This window comes from Oncorhynchus nerka, linkage group LG1 (assembly GCF_034236695.1).
Source record: "Oncorhynchus nerka isolate Pitt River linkage group LG1, Oner_Uvic_2.0, whole genome shotgun sequence".
Taxonomy (NCBI): Eukaryota; Metazoa; Chordata; class Actinopteri; order Salmoniformes; family Salmonidae; genus Oncorhynchus; species Oncorhynchus nerka.
The window spans coordinates 52,465,753-52,485,567 of NC_088396.1; the positions used below are offsets into that span (position 1 = coordinate 52,465,753).

The 19,815-nt window shown below is 50.2% G+C and overlaps 1 protein-coding gene across 1 annotated transcript in view; it reads left to right on the top strand.

Annotated features, from left to right (window-relative positions):
• Nucleotides 1-19,610, top strand: part of tmem198a (transmembrane protein 198a) — a 95,030-nt gene extending 75,420 nt beyond the window's left edge. The window contains exon 7 of the mRNA XM_065022835.1: nucleotides 19,219-19,610. Within this exon, the coding sequence (XP_064878907.1) occupies nucleotides 19,219-19,374 (156 nt within the window). The 3' untranslated portion in view covers nucleotides 19,375-19,610. The remainder of the gene's footprint in view (nucleotides 1-19,218) is intronic.
• Nucleotides 19,611-19,815: the final 205 nt, after the last annotated feature.

The window sequence follows — 19,815 nt, forward strand, 5'->3', positions numbered from 1 at the left end:
TCCTGGTCAACAGTAGTGCCCTACTATGGGTCCTGGTCAACAGTAGTGCACTACTATGTGTCCTGGTCAACAGTAGTGCACTACTATGGGTCCTGGTCAACAGTAGTGCACTACTATGGGTCCTGGTCAACAGTAGTGCCATACTATGGGTCCTGGTCAACAGTAGTGCACTACTATGGGTCCTGGTCACAGTAGAGCCCTACTATGGGTCCTGGTCAACAGTAGTGCACTACTTTTGGTACTGGTCAACAGTAGTGCCTTACTATGGGCCCTGGTCAACAGTAGTGCACTACTTTGGGTCCTGGTCAACAGTAGTGCCCTACTATGGGTCCTGGTCAACAGTAGTGCACTACTACTATGGGTCCTGGTCAACAGTAGTGAACTACTATGTGTTCTGGTTAACAGTAGAGCACTACTATGGGTCCTGGTCAACAGTAGTGCCATATTATGGGTCCTGGTCAACAGTAGTGCACTACTATGGGTCCTGGTCAACAGTAGTGCACTACTATGGGTGCTGGTCAACAGTAGTGCACTACTATGGGTCCTGGTCAACAGTAGTGCACTACTATGGGTCCTGGTCAACAGAAGTGCACTACTATGGGTCCTGGTCAACAGTAGTGCCCTACTATGGGTCCTGGTCAACAGTAGTGCACTACTATGGGTCCTGGGCAACAGTGGTGCACTACTACTACGGGTCCTGGTCAACAGTAGTGCCCTACTATGGGTCCTGGTCAACAGTAGTGCCCTACTATGGGTCCTGGTCAACAGTAGTGCTCTACTATGTGTCCTGGTCAACAGTAGTGCCCTACTATGTGTCCTGGTCAACAGTAGTGCCCTACTATGGGTCCTGGTCAACAGTAGTGCCCTACTATGGGTCCTGGTCAACAGTAGTGCTCTACTATGTGTCCTGGTCAACAGTAGTGCCCTACTATGTGTCCTGGTCAACAGTAGTGCCCTACTTTGGGGCCTGGTCAACAGTAGTGCTCTACTATGGGTCCTGGTCAACAGTATTGCACTACTTTGGGACCTGGTCAACAGTAGTGCACTACTATGGGTCCTGGTCAACAGTAGTGCCCTACTTTGGGTCCTGGTCAACAGTAGTGCCCTACTTTGGGTCCTGGTCAAGAGTAGTGCACTACTTTGGGACCTGGTCAACAGTAGTGCCCTACTTTGGGTCCTGGTCAACAGTAGTGCACTACTATGGGTCCTGGTCAACAGTAGTGCACTACTATGAGTCCTGGTCAACAGTAGTGCACTACTATGGGGCCTGGTCAACAGTAGTGCACTACTATGTGTCCTGGTCAACTGTAGTACACTGCTATGGGTCCTGGTCAACAGTAGTACACTACTATGGGTCCTGGTCAACAGTAGTGCCCTACTTTGGGTCCTGGTCAACAGTAGTGCACTACTATGGGTCCTGGTCAACAGTAGTGCACTACATTGGGGCCTGGTCAACAGTAGTGCCCTACTATGGGTCCTGGTCAACAGTAGTGCATTAATTTGGGTCCTGGTCAACAGTAGTGCACTACTATGGGTCCTGGTCAACAGTAGTGCACTACTTTGGGTCCTGGTCAACAGTAGTGCCCTACGTTGGGTCCTGGTCAACAGTAGTGCCCTACTTTGGGTCCTGGTCAACAGTAGTGCACTACTATGGGTCCTGGTCAACAGTAGTGCACTACATTGGGGCCTGGTCAACAGTAGTGCCCTACTTTGGGGCCTGGTCAACAGTAGTGCCCTACTTTGGGTCCTGGGCAACAGTAGTGCACTACTATCGGTCCTGGTCAACAGTAGTGCACTACTACTTTGGGTCCTGGTCAACAGTAGTGCACTACTATGAGTCCTGGTCAAGAGTAGTGCACTACTTTGGGACCTGGTCAACAGTAGTGCCCTACTTTGGGTCCTGGTCAACAGTAGTGCACTACTTTGGGTCCTGGTCAACAGTAGTGCACTACTAAGGGTCCTGGTCAACAGTAGTGCACTACTTTGGGTCCTGGTCAACAGTAGTGCCCTACTTTGGGTCCTGGTCAACAGTAGTGCACTACTATGGGTCCTGGTCAACAGTAGTGCCCTACTTTGGGGCCTGGTCAACAGTAGTGCCCTACTTTGGATTCTGGTCAACAGTAGTGCTCTACTATGGGTCCTGGTCAACAGTAGTGCACTACTTTGGGTCCTGGTCAACAGTAGTGCACTACTATGGATCCTGGTCAACAGTAGTGCCCTACTTTGGGTCCTGGTCAACAGTAGTGCCTTACTATGGGCCCTGGTCAACAGTAGTGCACTACTTTGGGTCCTGGTCAACAGTAGTCCCCTACTATTTGTCCTGGTCAACAGTAGTGCACTACTACTATGGGTCCTGGTCAACAGTAGTGAATTACTATGTGTCCTGATCAACAGTAGTGCACTACTATGGGGCCTGGTCAACAGTAGTGCACTACTATGTGTCCTGGTCAACTGTAGTACACTGCTATGGGTCCTGGTCAACAGTAGTACACTACTATGGGTCCTGGTCAACAGTAGTGCACTACTATGGGTCCTGGTCAACAGTAGTGCACTACTATGGGTGCTGGTCAACAGTAGTGCACTACTATGGGTCCTGGTCAACAGTAGTGCACTACTATGGATCCTGGTCAACAGTAGTGCCCTACTTTGGGTCCTGGTCAACAGTAGTGCCCTACTTTGGGTACTGGTCAACAGTAGTGCCCTAATATGGGTCCTGGTCAACAGTAGTGCCCTACTATGGGTCCTGGTCAACAGTAGTGCACTACTATGGGTCCTGGTCAACAGTAGTGCACTACTATCGGTCCTGGTCAACAGTAGTGCACTACTACTTTGGGTCCTGGTCAACAGTAGTGCACTACTATGGGTCCTGGTCAACAGTAGTGCACTACTTTGGGCCCTGGTCAACAGTAGTGCCCTACTTTGGGTCCTGGTCAACAGTAGTGCACTACTATGGGTCCTGGTCAACAGTAGTGCACTACATTGGGGCCTGGTCAACAGTAGTGCCCTACTTTGGGTCCTGGTCAACAGTAGTGCACTACTATGGGTCCTGGTCAACAGTAGTGCACTACTATGGGTCCTGGTCAACAGTAGTGCCCTACTTTGGGTCCTGGTCAACAGTAGTGCCCTACTTTGGGTATTGGTCAACAGTAGTGCCTTACTATGGTCCCTGGTCAACAGTAGTGCACTACTTTGGGGGCCTGGTCAACAGTAGTGCCCTACTATTTTTCCTGGTCAACAGTAGTGCACTACTACTATGGGTCCTGGTCAACAGTAGTGAATTACTATGTGTCCTGATCAACAGTAGTGCACTACTATGGGTCCTGGTCAACAGTAGTGCACTACTATGTGTCCTGGTCAACTGTAGTACACTGCTATGGGTCCTGGTCAACAGTAGTACACTACTATGGGTCCTGGTCAACAGTAGTGCACTACTATGGGTCCTGGTCAACAGTAGTGCACTACTATGGGTGCTGGTCAACAGTAGTGCACTACTATGGGTCCTGGTCAACAGTAGTGCCCTACTATGTGTCCTGGTCAACAGTAGTGCCCTACTTTGGGTCCTGGTCAACAGTAGTGCACTACTATGGGTCCTGGTCAACAGTAGTGCACTACATTGGGGCCTGGTCAACAGTAGTGCCCTACTTTGGGGCCTGGTCAACAGTAGTGCCCTACTTTGGGTCCTGGTCAACAGTAGTGCACTACTAAGGGTCCTGGTCAACAGTAGTGCACTACTTTGGGTCCTGGTCAACAGTAGTGCCCTACTTTGGGTCCTGGTCAACAGTAGTGCACTACTATGGGTCCTGGTCAACAGTAGTGCCCTACTATTTGTCCTGGTCAACAGTAGTGCACTACTACTATGGGTCCTGGTCAACAGTAGTGAATTACTATGGGCCCTGGTCAACAGTAATGCACTATTTTGGGTCCTGGTCAACAGTAGTGCCCTACTATTTGTCCTGGTCAACAGTAGTGCACTACTACTATGGGTCCTGGTCAACAGTAGTGAATTACTATGTGTCCTGATCAACAGTAGTGCACTACTATGGGCCCTGGTCAACAGTAGTGCACTACTATGTGTCCTGGTCAACTGTAGTACACTGCTATGGGTCCTGGTCAACAGTAGTACACTACTATGGGTCCTGGTCAACAGTAGTGCACTACTATGGGTCCTGGTCAACAGTAGTGCACTACTATGGGTGCTGGTCAACAGTAGTGCACTACTATGGGTCTACTATGGTCAACAGTAGTGCCCTACTATGGGTCCTGGTCAACAGTAGTGCACTACATTGGGGCCTGGTCAACAGTAGTGCCCTACTTTGGTCCTGGTCAACAGTAGTGCACTACTATGGGTCCTGGTCAACAGTAGTGCACTACTTTGGGTCCTGGTCAACAGTAGTGCCCTACTTTGGGTCCTGGTCAACAGTAGTGCACTACTATGGGTCCTGGTCAACAGTAGTGCCCTACTTTGGGGCCTGGTCAACAGTAGTGCCCTACTTTGGGTCTGGTCAACAGTAGTGCTCTACTATGGGTCCTGGTCAACAGTAGTGCACTACTTTGGGTCCTGGTCAACAGTAGTGCACTACTATGGATCCTGGTCAACTACTACTTTGGGGTCCTGGTCAACAGTAGTGCACTTACTATGGGCCCTGGTCAACAGTAGTGCACTATTTTGGGTCCTGGTCAACAGTAGTGCCCTACTATTTGTCCTGGTCAACAGTAGTGCACTACTACTATGGGTCCTGGTCAACAGTAGTGAATTACTATGTGTCCTGGTCAACAGTAGTGCACTACTATGGGCCCTGGTCAACAGTAGTGCACTACTATGTGTCCTGGTCAACTGTAGTACACTACTATGGGTCCTGGTCAACAGTAGTACACTACTAAGGGTCCTGGTCAACAGTAGTGCACTACTATGGGTCCTGGTCAACAGTAGTGCACTACTATGGGTGCTGGTCAACAGTAGTGCACTACATGGGTCCTGGTCAACAGTAGTGCCCTACTATGGGTCCTGGTCAACAGTAGTGCTACCTGGTACTAGTGCACTACTATCGGTCCTGGTCAACAGTAGTGCCCTACTTTGTGTCCTGGTCAACAGTAGTGCACTACTATGGGTCCTGGTCAACAGTAGTGCACTACTTTGGGTCCTGGTCAACAGTAGTGCACTACTTTGGGTCCTGGTCAACAGTAGTGCACTACTATGGGTCCTGGTCAACAGTAGTGCACTACTATGGGTCCTGGTCAACAGTAGTGCCCTACTGGGTCTATGGGTCCTGGTCAACAGTAGTGCACTACTACTTGGGTCCTGGTCAACAGTGTGTCTACTATGGGTCCTGGTCAACAGTAGTGCCCTACTATGGGTCCTGGTCAACAGTAGTGCCCTACTTTGGGTCCTGGTCAACAGTAGTGCCTTACTGGTCCCTGGTCAACAGTAGTGCACTACTTTGGGTCCTGGTCAACAGTAGTGCCCTACTATTTTCCTGGTCAACAGTAGTGCACTACTACTATGGGTCCTGGTCAACAGTAGTGAATTACTATGTGTCCTGATCAACAGTAGTGCACTACTATGGGTCCTGGTCAACAGTAGTGCACTACTATGTGTCCTGGTCAACTGTAGTACACTGCTATGGGTCCTGGTCAACAGTAGTACACTACTATGGGTCCTGGTCAACAGTAGTGCCCTACTTTGGGTCCTGGTCAACAGTAGTGCACTACTATGGGTCCTGGTCAACAGTAGTGCACTACTATGGGTCCTGGTCAACAGTAGTGCCCTACTTGGGTCCTGGTCAACAGTAGTGCCCTACTTTGGGTCCTGGTCAACAGTAGTGCACTACTATGGGTCCTGGTCAACAGTAGTGCACTACATTGGGGCCTGGTCAACAGTAGTGCCCTACTTTGGGGCCTGGTCAACAGTAGTGCCCTACTTTGGGTCCTGGTCAACAGTAGTGCACTACTAAGGGTCCTGGTCAACAGTAGTGCACTACTTTGGGTCCTGGTCAACAGTAGTGCCCTACTTTGGGTCCTGGTCAACAGTAGTGCACTACTATGGGTCCTGGTCAACAGTAGTGCCCTACTATTTGTCCTGGTCAACAGTAGTGCACTACTACTATGGGTCCTGGTCAACAGTAGTGAATTACTATGGGCCCTGGTCAACAGTAATGCACTATTTTGGGTCCTGGTCAACAGTAGTGCCCTACTATTTGTCCTGGTCAACAGTAGTGCACTACTACTATGGGTCCTGGTCAACAGTAGTGAATTACTATGTGTCCTGATCAACAGTAGTGCACTACTATGGGCCCTGGTCAACAGTAGTGCACTACTATGTGTCCTGGTCAACTGTAGTACACTGCTATGGGTCCTGGTCAACAGTAGTACACTACTATGGGTCCTGGTCAACAGTAGTGCACTACTATGGGTCCTGGTCAACAGTAGTGCACTACTATGGGTGCTGGTCAACAGTAGTGCACTACTATGTAGTGCTCTACTATGTGTCCTGGTCAACAGTAGTGCCCTACTATGTGTCCTGGTCAACAGTAGTGCACTACATTGGGGCCTGGTCAACAGTAGTGCACTACTTTGGGTCCTGGTCAACAGTAGTGCACTACTATGGGTCCTGGTCAACAGTAGTGCACTACTTTGGGTCCTGGTCAACAGTAGTGCCCTACTTTGGGTCCTGGTCAACAGTAGTGCACTACTATGGGTCCTGGTCAACAGTAGTGCACTACTATGGGTCCTGGTCAACAGTAGTGCCCTACTATGTGTCCTGGTCAACAGTAGTGCCCTACTATGGGTCCTGGTCAACAGTAGTGCACTACTATGGGTCCTGGTCAACAGTAGTGCCCTACTATGTGTCCTGGTCAACAGTAGTGCCCTACTATGGGTCCTGGTCAACAGTAGTGCCCTACTATGGGTCCTGATCAACAGTAGTGCACTACTTTGGGGCCTGGTCAACAGTAGTGCCCTACTTTGGGTCCTGGTCAACAGTAGTGCAGTACTATGGGTCCTGGTCAACAGTAGTGCACTACATTGGGGCCTGGTCAACAGTAGTGCCTTACCATGGGTCCTGGTCAACAGTAGTGCATTAATTTGGGTCCTGGTCAACAGTAGTGCACTACTATGTGTCCTGGTCAACAGTAGTGCACTACTTTGGGTCCTGGTCAACAGTAGTGCCCTACTTCGGGTCCTGGTCAACAGTAGTGCCCTACTTTGGGTCCTGGTCAACAGTAGTGCACTACTATGGGTCCTGGTCAACAGTAGTGCACTACATTGGGGCCTGGTCAACAGTAGTGCCCTACTTTGGGGCCTGGTCAACAGTAGTGCCTTACTTTGGGTCCTGGTCAACAGTAGTGCACTACTAAGGGTCCTGGTCAACAGTAGTGCCCTACTTTGGGGCCTGGTCAACAGTAGTGCCCTACTATTTTTCCTGGTCAACAGTAGTGCACTACTACTATGGGTCCTGGTCAACAGTAGTGAATTACTATGTGTCCTGATCAACAGTAGTGCACTACTATGGGTCCTGGTCAACAGTAGTGCACTACTATGTGTCCTGGTCAACTGTAGTACACTGCTATGGGTCCTGGTCAACAGTAGTACACTACTATGGGTCCTGGTCAACAGTAGTGCACTACTATGGGTCCTGGTCAACAGTAGTGCACTACTATGGGTGCTGGTCAACAGTAGTGCACTACAATGGGTCCTGGTCAACAGTAGTGCCCTACTATGTGTCCTGGTCAACAGTAGTGCCCTACTTTGGGTCCTGGTCAACAGTAGTGCACTACTATGGGTCCTGGTCAACAGTAGTGCACTACATTGGGGCCTGGTCAACAGTAGTGCCCTACTTTGGGGCCTGGTCAACAGTAGTGCCCTACTTTGGGTCCTGGTCAACAGTAGTGCACTACTAAGGGTCCTGGTCAACAGTAGTGCACTACTTTGGGTCCTGGTCAACAGTAGTGCCCTACTTTGGGTCCTGGTCAACAGTAGTGCACTACTATGGGTCCTGGTCAACAGTAGTGCCCTACTTTGGGGTTGGTCAACAGTAGTGCCCTACTTTGGGTCCTGGTCAACAGTAGTGCTCTACTATGGGTCCTGGTCAACAGTAGTGCCCTACTTTGGGTCCTGGTCAACAGTAGTGCCCTACTTTGGGTCCTGGTCAACAGTAGTGCCTTACTATGGGCCCTGGTCAACAGTAATGCACTATTTTGGGTCCTGGTCAACAGTAGTGCCCTACTATTTGTCCTGGTCAACAGTAGTGCACTACTACTATGGGTCCTGGTCAACAGTAGTGAATTACTATGTGTCCTGATCAACAGTAGTGCACTACTATGGGCCCTGGTCAACAGTAGTGCACTACTATGTGTCCTGGTCAACTGTAGTACACTGCTATGGGTCCTGGTCAACAGTAGTACACTACTATGGGTCCTGGTCAACAGTAGTGCACTACTATGGGTCCTGGTCAACAGTAGTGCACTACTATGGGTGCTGGTCAACAGTAGTGCACTACTATGTAGTGCTCTACTATGTGTCCTGGTCAACAGTAGTGCCCTACTATGTGTCCTGGTCAACAGTAGTGCACTACATTGGGGCCTGGTCAACAGTAGTGCACTACTTTGGGTCCTGGTCAACAGTAGTGCACTACTATGGGTCCTGGTCAACAGTAGTGCACTACTTTGGGTCCTGGTCAACAGTAGTGCCCTACTTTGGGTCCTGGTCAACAGTAGTGCACTACTATGGGTCCTGGTCAACAGTAGTGCACTACTATGGGTCCTGGTCAACAGTAGTGCCCTACTATGTGTCCTGGTCAACAGTAGTGCCCTACTATGGGTCCTGGTCAACAGTAGTGCACTACTATGGGTCCTGGTCAACAGTAGTGCACTACTATGGGTCCTGGTCAACAGTAGTGCCCTACTATGTGTCCTGGTATGTGTGCCCTACTGGGTCCTGGTCAACAGTAGTGCCCTACTATGGGTCCTGATCAACAGTAGTGCACTACTTTGGGGCCTGGTCAACAGTAGTGCCCTACTTTGGGTCCTGGTCAACAGTAGTGCAGTACTATGGGTCCTGGTCAACAGTAGTGCACTACATTGGGGCCTGTCAACAGTAGTGCCTTACCATGGGTCCTGGTCAACAGTAGTGCATTAATTTGGGTCCTGGTCAACAGTAGTGCACTACTATGTGTCCTGGTCAACAGTAGTGCACTACTTTGGGTCCTGGTCAACAGTAGTGCCCTACTTCGGGTCCTGGTCAACAGTAGTGCCCTACTTTGGGTCCTGGTCAACAGTAGTGCACTACTAAGGGTCCTGGTCAACAGTAGTGCACTACTTTGGGTCCTGGTCAACAGTAGTGCCCTACTTTGGGTCCTGGTCAACAGTAGTGCACTACTATGGGTCCTGGTCAACAGTAGTGCCCTACTTTGGGGTTGGTCAACAGTAGTGTCCTACTTTGGGTCCTGGTCAACAGTAGTGCTCTACTATGGGTCCTGGTCAACAGTAGTGCCCTACTTTGGGTCCTGGTCAACAGTAGTGCCCTACTTTGGGTCCTGGTCAACAGTAGTGCCTTACTATGGGCCCTGGTCAACAGTAATGCACTATTTTGGGTCCTGGTCAACAGTAGTGCCCTACTATTTGTCCTGGTCAACAGTAGTGCACTACTACTATGGGTCCTGGTCAACAGTAGTGAATTACTATGTGTCCTGATCAACAGTAGTGCACTACTATGTAGTGCTCTACTATGTGTCCTGGTCAACAGTAGTGCCCTACTATGTGTCCTGGTCAACAGTAGTGCACTACATTGGGGCCTGGTCAACAGTAGTGCACTACTTTGGGTCCTGGTCAACAGTAGTGCACTACTATGGGTCCTGGTCAACAGTAGTGCACTACTTTGGGTCCTGGTCAACAGTAGTGCCCTACTTTGGGTCCTGGTCAACAGTAGTGCACTACTATGGGTCCTGGTCAACAGTAGTGCACTACTATGGGTCCTGGTCAACAGTAGTGCCCTACTATGTGTCCTGGTCAACAGTAGTGCCCTACTATGGGTCCTGGTCAACAGTAGTGCACTACTATGGGTCCTGGTCAACAGTAGTGCACTACTATGGGTCCTGGTCAACAGTAGTGCCCTACTATGTGTCCTGGTCAACAGTAGTGCCCTACTATGGGTCCTGGTCAACAGTAGTGCCCTACTATGGGTCCTGATCAACAGTAGTGCACTACTTTGGGGCCTGGTCAACAGTAGTGCCCTACTTTGGGTCCTGGTCAACAGTAGTGCAGTACTATGGGTCCTGGTCAACAGTAGTGCACTACATTGGGGCCTGTCAACAGTAGTGCCTTACCATGGGTCCTGGTCAACAGTAGTGCATTAATTTGGGTCCTGGTCAACAGTAGTGCACTACTATGTGTCCTGGTCAACAGTAGTGCACTACTTTGGGTCCTGGTCAACAGTAGTGCCCTACTTCGGGTCCTGGTCAACAGTAGTGCCCTACTTTGGGTCCTGGTCAACAGTAGTGCACTACTATGGGTCCTGGTCAACAGTAGTGCACTACATTGGGGCCTGGTCAACAGTAGTGCCCTACTTTGGGGCCTGGTCAACAGTAGTGCCCTACTTTGGGTTCTGGTGCACTCTATGGGTCCTGGTCAACAGTAGTGCACTACTTTGGGTCCTGGTCAACAGTAGTGCCCTACTTTGGGTCCTGGTCAACAGTAGTGCACTACTATGGGTCCTGGTCAACAGTAGTGCCCTACTTTGGGGTTGGTCAACAGTAGTGTCCTACTTTGGGTCCTGGTCAACAGTAGTGCTCTACTATGGGTCCTGGTCAACAGTAGTGCCCTACTTTGGGTCCTGGTCAACAGTAGTGCCTTACTATGGGCCCTGGTCAACAGTAATGCACTATTTTGGGTCCTGGTCAACAGTAGTGCCCTACTATTTGTCCTGGTCAACAGTAGTGCACTACTACTATGGGTCCTGGTCAACAGTAGTGAATTACTATGTGTCCTGATCAACAGTAGTGCACTACTATGGGCCCTGGTCAACAGTAGTGCACTACTATGTGTCCTGGTCAACTGTAGTACACTGCTATGGGTCCTGGTCAACAGTAGTACACTACTATGGGTCCTGGTCAACAGTAGTGCACTACTATGGGTCCTGGTCAACAGTAGTGCACTACTATGGGTGCTGGTCAACAGTAGTGCACTACTATGTAGTGCTCTACTATGTGTCCTGGTCAACAGTAGTGCCCTACTATGTGTCCTGGTCAACAGTAGTGCACTACATTGGGGCCTGGTCAACAGTAGTGCACTACTTTGGGTCCTGGTCAACAGTAGTGCACTACTATGGGTCCTGGTCAACAGTAGTGCACTACTATGGGTCCTGGTCAACAGTAGTGCCCTACTTTGGGTCCTGGTCAACAGTAGTGCACTACTATGGGTCCTGGTCAACAGTAGTGCACTACTATGGGTCCTGGTCAACAGTAGTGCCCTACTATGTGTCCTGGTCAACAGTAGTGCCCTACTATGGGTCCTGGTCAACAGTAGTGCACTACTATGGGCCCTGGTCAACAGTAGTGCCCTACTATGTGTCCTGGTCAACAGTAGTGCCCTACTATGGGTCCTGGTCAACAGTAGTGCCCTACTATGGGTCCTGATCAACAGTAGTGCACTACTTTGGGGCCTGGTCAACAGTAGTGCCCTACTTTGGGTCCTGGTCAACAGTAGTGCAGTACTATGGGTCCTGGTCAACAGTAGTGCACTACATTGGGGCCTGGTCAACAGTAGTGCCTTACTATGGGTCCTGGTCAACAGTAGTGCATTAATTTGGGTCCTGGTCAACAGTAGTGCACTACTATGTGTCCTGGTCAACAGTAGTGCACTACTTTGGGTCCTGGTCAACAGTAGTGCCCTACTTCGGGTCCTGGTCAACAGTAGTGCCCTACTTTGGGGCCTGGTCAACAGTAGTGCCCTACTTTGGGTCCTGGTCAACAGTAGTGCAGTACTATGGGTCCTGGTCAACAGTAGTGCACTACATTGGGGCCTGGTCAACAGTAGTGCCTTACTATGGGTCCTGGTCAACAGTAGTGCATTAATTTGGGTCCTGGTCAACAGTAGTGCACTACTATGTGTCCTGGTCAACAGTAGTGCACTACTTTGGGTCCTGGTCAACAGTAGTGCCCTACTTCGGGTCCTGGTCAACAGTAGTGCCCTACTTTGGGTCCTGGTCAACAGTAGTGCACTACTATGGGTCCTGGTCAACAGTAGTGCACTACATTGGGGCCTGGTCAACAGTAGTGCCCTACTTTGGGGCCTGGTCAACAGTAGTGCCCTACTTTGGGTTCTGGTCAACAGTAGTGCACTACTTTGGGTCCTGGTCAACAGTAGTGCACTACTTTGGGTCCTGGTCAACAGTAGTGCCCTACTTTGGGTATTGGTCAACAGTAGTGCCTTACTATGGGCCCTGGTCAACAGTAGTGCACTACTTTGGGTCCTGGTCAACAGTAGTGCCCTACTATTTTTCCTGGTCAACAGTAGTGCACTACTACTATGGGTCCTGGTCAACAGTAGTGAATTACTATGTGTCCTGATCAACAGTAGTGCACTACTATGGGTCCTGGTCAACAGTAGTGCACTACTATGTGTCCTGGTCAACTGTAGTACACTGCTATGGGTCCTGGTCAACAGTAGTACACTACTATGGGTCCTGGTCAACAGTAGTGCACTACTATGGGTCCTGGTCAACAGTAGTGCACTACTATGGGTGCTGGTCAACAGTAGTGCACTACTATGTAGTGCTCTACTATGTGTCCTGGTCAACAGTAGTGCCCTACTATGTGTCCTGGTCAACAGTAGTGCACTACATTGGGGCCTGGTCAACAGTAGTGCCCTACTATGGGTCCTGGTCAACAGTAGTGCCCTACTATGGGTCCTGATCAACAGTAGTGCACTACTTTGGGGCCTGGTCAACAGTAGTGCCCTACTTTGGGTCCTGGTCAACAGTAGTGCCTTACTATGGGTCCTGGTCAACAGTAGTGCATTAATTTGGGTCCTGGTCAACAGTAGTGCACTACTATGTGTCCTGGTCAACAGTAGTGCACTACTTTGGGTCCTGGTCAACAGTAGTGCCCTACTTCGGGTCCTGGTCAACAGTAGTGCCCTACTTTGGGGCCTGGTCAACAGTAGTGCCCTACTTTGGGTCCTGGTCAACAGTAGTGCAGTACTATGGGTCCTGGTCAACAGTAGTGCACTACATTGGGGCCTGGTCAACAGTAGTGCCTTACTATGGGTCCTGGTCAACAGTAGTGCATTAATTTGGGTCCTGGTCAACAGTAGTGCACTACTATGTGTCCTGGTCAACAGTAGTGCACTACTTTGGGTCCTGGTCAACAGTAGTGCCCTACTTCGGGTCCTGGTCAACAGTAGTGCCCTACTTTGGGTCCTGGTCAACAGTAGTGCACTACTATGGGTCCTGGTCAACAGTAGTGCACTACATTGGGGCCTGGTCAACAGTAGTGCCCTACTTTGGGGCCTGGTCAACAGTAGTGCCCTACTTTGGGTTCTGGTCAACAGTAGTGCACTACTAAGGGTCCTGGTCAACAGTAGTGCACTACTTTGGGTCCTGGTCAACAGTAGTGCCCTACTTTGGGTATTGGTCAACAGTAGTGCCTTACTATGGGCCCTGGTCAACAGTAGTGCACTACTTTGGGTCCTGGTCAACAGTAGTGCCCTACTATTTTTCCTGGTCAACAGTAGTGCACTACTACTATGGGTCCTGGTCAACAGTAGTGAATTACTATGTGTCCTGATCAACAGTAGTGCACTACTATGGGTCCTGGTCAACAGTAGTGCACTACTATGTGTCCTGGTCAACTGTAGTACACTGCTATGGGTCCTGGTCAACAGTAGTACACTACTATGGGTCCTGGTCAACAGTAGTGCACTACTATGGGTCCTGGTCAACAGTAGTGCACTACTATGGGTGCTGGTCAACAGTAGTGCACTACTATGTAGTGCTCTACTATGTGTCCTGGTCAACAGTAGTGCCCTACTATGTGTCCTGGTCAACAGTAGTGCACTACATTGGGGCCTGGTCAACAGTAGTGCACTACTTTGGGTCCTGGTCAACAGTAGTGCACTACTATGGGTCCTGGTCAACAGTAGTGCACTACTTTGGGTCCTGGTCAACAGTAGTGCCCTACTTTGGGTCCTGGTCAACAGTAGTGCACTACTATGGGTCCTGGTCAACAGTAGTGCACTACTATGGGTCCTGGTCAACAGTAGTGCCCTACTATGTGTCCTGGTCAACAGTAGTGCCCTACTATGGGTCCTGGTCAACAGTAGTGCACTACTATGGGTCCTGGTCAACAGTAGTGCCCTACTATGTGTCCTGGTCAACAGTAGTGCCCTACTATGGGTCCTGGTCAACAGTAGTGCCCTACTATGGGTCCTGATCAACAGTAGTGCACTACTTTGGGGCCTGGTCAACAGTAGTGCCCTACTTTGGGTCCTGGTCAACAGTAGTGCAGTACTATGGGTCCTGGTCAACAGTAGTGCACTACATTGGGGCCTGGTCAACAGTAGTGCCCTACTATGGGTCCTGGTCAACAGTAGTGCATTAATTTGGGTCCTGGTCAACAGTAGTGCACTACTATGTGTCCTGGTCAACAGTAGTGCACTACTTTGGGTCCTGGTCAACAGTAGTGCCCTACTTCGGGTCCTGGTCAACAGTAGTGCCCTACTTTGGGTCCTGGTCAACAGTAGTGCACTAATATGGGTCCTGGTCAACAGTAGTGCACTACATTGGGGCCTGGTCAACAGTAGTGCCCTACTTTGGGGCCTGGTCAACAGTAGTACCCTACTTTGGGTTCTGGTCAACAGTAGTGCACTACTAAGGGTCCTGGTCAACAGTAGTGCACTACTTTGGGGCCTGGTCAACAGTAGTGCCCTACTTTGGGTCCTGGTCAACAGTAGTGCACTACTATGGGTCCTGGTCAACAGTAGTGCCCTACTTTGGGGCCTGGTCAACAGTAGTGCCCTACTTTGGGTCCTGGTCAACAGTAGTGCACTACTATCGGTCCTGGTCAACAGTAGTGCACTACTACTTTGGGTCCTGGTCAACAGTAGTGCACTACTATGGGTCCTGGTCAACAGTAGTGCACTACTTTGGGTCCTGGTCAACAGTAGTGCCCTACTTTGGGTCCTGGTGAACAGTAGTGCACTACTATGGGTCCTGGTCAACAGTAGTGCACTACATTGGGGCCTGGTCAACAGTAGTGCTCTACTATGGGTCCTGGTAAACAGTAGTGCACTACTTTGGGTCCTGGTCAACAGTAGTGCACTACTATGGGTCCTGGTCAACAGTAGTGCCCTACTTTGGGTCCTGGTCAACAGTAGTGCCCTACTTTGGGTCCTGGTCAACAGTAGTGCACTACTATGGGTCCTGGTCAACAGTAGTGCACTACTTTGGGTCCTGGTCAACAGTAGTGGCCTACTTTGGGTCCTGGTCAACAGTAGTGCCCTACTTTGGGTCCTGGTCAACAGTAGTGCACTACTATGGGTCCTGGTCAACAGTAGTGCCCTACTTTGGGTCCTGGTCAACAGTAGTGCACTACTATGGGTCCTGGTCAACAGTAGTGCACTACATTGGGGCCTGGTCAACAGTAGTGCCCTACTTTGCGGCCTGGTCAACAATAGTGCCCTACTTTGGGTCCTGGTCAACAGTAGTGCACTACTATGGGTCCTGGTCAACAGTAGTGCACTACTATGGGTCCTGGTCAACAGTAGTGCACTACTATGGGTCCTGGTCAACAGTAGTGCCCTACTATGGGTCCTGGTCAACAGTAGTGCCCTACTATGGGTCCTGTCCAACAGTAGTGCAGTACTATGGGCCTGGCCAACAGTAGTGCCCTACTATGTGTCCTGGTCAACAGTAGTGCCCTACTATGGGTCCTGGTCAACAGTAGTGCACTACTATGGGTCCTGGTCAACAGTAGTGCACTACTATGGGTCCTGGTCAACAGTAGTGCACTACTTTGGGGCCTGGTCAACAGTAGTGCCCTACTTTGGGTCCTGGTCAACAGTAGTGCCCTACTATGGGTCCTGGTCAACAGTAGTGCCCTACTATGGGTTCTGGTCAACAGTAGTGCACTACTTTGGGTCTGGTCAACAGTAGTGCACTACTATGTGTCCTGGTCAACAGTAGTGCACTACTATGGGTCCTGGTCAACAGTAGTGCCCTACTTTGGGTCCTGGTCAACAGTAGTGCCCTACTTTGGGTCCTGGTCAACAGTAGTGCACTACTATGGGTCCTGGTCAACAGTAGTGCACTACTATGGGTCCTGGTCAACAGTAGTGCCCTACTATGTGTCCTGGTCAACAGTAGTGCCCTACTTTGGGTCCTGGTCAACAGTAGTGCCCTACTATGGGTCCTGGTCAACAGTAGTGCCCTACTATGGGTCCTGGTCAACAGTAGTGCACTACTTTGGGTCCTGGTCAACAGTAGTGCACTACTTTGGGTCCTGGTCAACAGTAGTGCACTACTATGGGTCCTGGTCAACAGTAGTGCCCTACTTTGGGTCCTGGTCAACAGTAGTGCACTACTATGGGTCCTGGTCAACAGTAGTGCACTACTTTGGGGCCTGGTCAACAGTAGTGCCCTACTTTGGGGCCTGGTCAACAGTAGTGCCCTACTTTGGGGCCTGGTCAACAGTAGTGCCCTACTTTGGGTCCTGGTCAACAGTAGTGCTCTACTATGGGTCCTGGTCAACAGTAGTGCTCTACTATGGGTCCTGGTCAACAGTAGTGCATTACTTTGGGTCCTGGTCAACAGTAGTGCACTACTATGGGTCCTGGTCAACAGTAGTGCCCTACTATGGGTCCTGGTCAACAGTAGTGCACTACTTTGGGTCCTGGTCAACAGTAGTGCCCTACTTTGGGTTCTGGTCAACAGTAGTGCACTACTATGGGTCCTGGTCAACAGTAGTGCACTACTATGGGTCCTGGTCAACAATAGTGCACTACTTTGGGTCCTGGTCAACAGTAGTGTCCTACTTTGGGTCCTGGTCATCAGTAGTGCACTACTATGGGTCCTGGTCAACAGTAGTGCACTACTATGGGTCCTGGTCAACAGTAGTGCCCTACTATGTGTCCTGGTCAACAGTAGTGCCCTACTTTGGGTCCTGGTCAACAGTAGTGCCCTACTATGGGTCCTGGTCAACAGTAGTGCCCTACTATGGGTCCTGGTCAACAGTAGTGCACTACTTTGGGTCCTGGTCAACAGTAGTGCACTACTATGGGTCCTGGTCAACAGTAGTGCACTACTATGGGTCCTGGTCAACAGTAGTGCCCTACTTTGGGTCCTGGTCAACAGTAGTGCACTACTATGGGTCCTGGTCAACAGTAGTGCACTACTTTGGGGCCTGGTCAACAGTAGTGCCCTACTTTGGGGCCTGGTCAACAGTAGTGCCCTACTTTGGGGCCTGGTCAACAGTAGTGCCCTACTTTGGGTCCTGGTCAACAGTAGTGCTCTACTATGGGTCCTGGTCAACAGTAGTGCTCTACTATGGGTCCTGGTCAACAGTAGTGCATTACTTTGGGTCCTGGTCAACAGTAGTGCACTACTATGGGTCCTGGTCAACAGTAGTGCACTACTTTGGGTCCTGGTCAACAGTAGTGCCCTACTTTGGGTCCTGGTCAACAGTAGTGCACTACTATGGGTCCTGGTCAACAGTAGTGCACTACTATCGGTCCTGGTCAACAGTAGTGCACTACTACTTTGGGTCCTGGTCAACAGTAGTGCTCTACTATGGGTCCTGGTCAACAGTGGTGCACTACTTTGGGTCCTGGTCAACAGTAGTGCCCTACTTGGGTCCTGGTCAACAGTAGTGCCCTACTTTGGGTCCTGGTCAACAGTAGTGCACTACTATGGGTCCTGGTCAACAGTAGTGCACTACTATGGGTCCTGGTCAACAGTAGTCCACTTCTATGGGTCCTGGTCAACAGTAGTGCACTACTTTGGGTCCTGGTCAACAGTAGTGCACTACTATGGGTCCTGGTCAACAGTAGTGCACTACTATGGGTCCTGGTCAACAGTAGTGCACTACTATGGGTCCTGGTCAACAGTAGTGCACTACTATGGGTCCTGGTCAACAGTAGTACACTACTATGGGTCCTGGTCAACAGTAGTGCACTACTATGGGTCCTGGTCAACAGTAGTGCACTACTATGGGTCCTGGTCAACAGTAGTGCACTACTATGGGTCCTGGTCAACAGTAGTGCACTACTATGGGTCCTGGTCAACAGTAGTGCACTACTACTATGGGTCCTGGTCAACAGTAGTGCACTACTATGGGTCCTGGTCAACAGTAGTGCACTACTATGGGTCCTGGTCAACAGTGGTGCACTACTTTGGGTCCTGGTCAACAGTAGTGCCCTACTTGGGGTCCTGGTCAACAGTAGTGCCCTACTTTGGGTCCTGGTCAACAGTAGTGCACTACTATGGGTCCTGGTCAACAGTAGTGCACTACTATGGGTCCTGGTCAACAGTAGTCCACTTCTATGGGTCCTGGTCAACAGTAGTGCACTACTTTGGGTCCTGGTCAACAGTAGTGCACTACTATGGGTCCTGGTCAACAGTAGTGCACTACTATGGGTCCTGGTCAACAGTAGTGCACTACTATGGGTCCTGGTCAACAGTAGTGCACTACTATGGGTCCTGGTCAACAGTAGTACACTACTATGGGTCCTGGTCAACAGTAGTGCACTACTATGGGTCCTGGTCAACAGTAGTGCACTACTATGGGTCCTGGTCAACAGTAGTGCACTACTATGGGTCCTGGTCAACAGTAGTGCACTACTATGGGTCCTGGTCAACAGTAGTGCACTACTACTATGGGTCCTGGTCAACAGTAGTGCACTACTATGGGTCCTGGTCAACAGTAGTGCACTACTATGGGTCCTGGTCAACAGTAGTGCACTACTACTATGGGTCCTGGTCAACAGTAGTGCACTACTACTATGGGTCCTGGTCAACAGTAGATAGAAAATACGGAACCTTTTTGGACACAACCACGTCTATGACTGTCTCACTACAGATGTAGGATCTTAATTTGACCTATATTATCACAGCAAAATAATCTTCATCTGTCTTCATCATCACTGTCTGTGTCTTGTGTCCCTGGACATCTGGAGTAATCGTTCACTCCCTCTCCCTCTACCCTCTCCTTCTCCCTCCCCTCTCCCTCCTCAGAGTTACATCGCTAGTTTCCGGGACAGACAGGTGGACAGACGGGATTACCCTCACCACGGCAGGCCGATCGCCAGGCACCACATGGCTGACCGTGACTACGACTGTGGATCCCAAGTACCCCTGACCGCCCCCAATGGACCGGCTGTACGAGTTTGACATTGACAATAACCGTTATATCCCGTGACAGTGCTCCTACTGGTTTGGAGTGGTACTGTTTGTCCTTTTCCTTGTCCAGTGAAGGTCTCCAGTGTCCAGATTGAATGTTAATCTCTATATTAATGTAATCTGAGGTGGATATTAGAAGGTTCATGTCACCCGTCCCCATCTCTTCTCTTTTACCCTGAAGCAAATCAGTGTCCAGACTGAGATTGACCTTTGAACCCTGGACTGACTTATTCTGAGGGGAGGGGAGGGGAGGGGGGGGTATAGAAATGAAAGGCTCTTTGATGTCTTCCATTGTCCTCTCTTCCATTCCGTCCTTTAGTCTGTGGTTTACATGGGCCGTGGAACATATAAACCCTGCTGTGGTTCCCTTCGTCTCAGCTCTTACAAGACCATCTATTTTCGGAGCGTTACAATTTCCCCTGAACATTTATG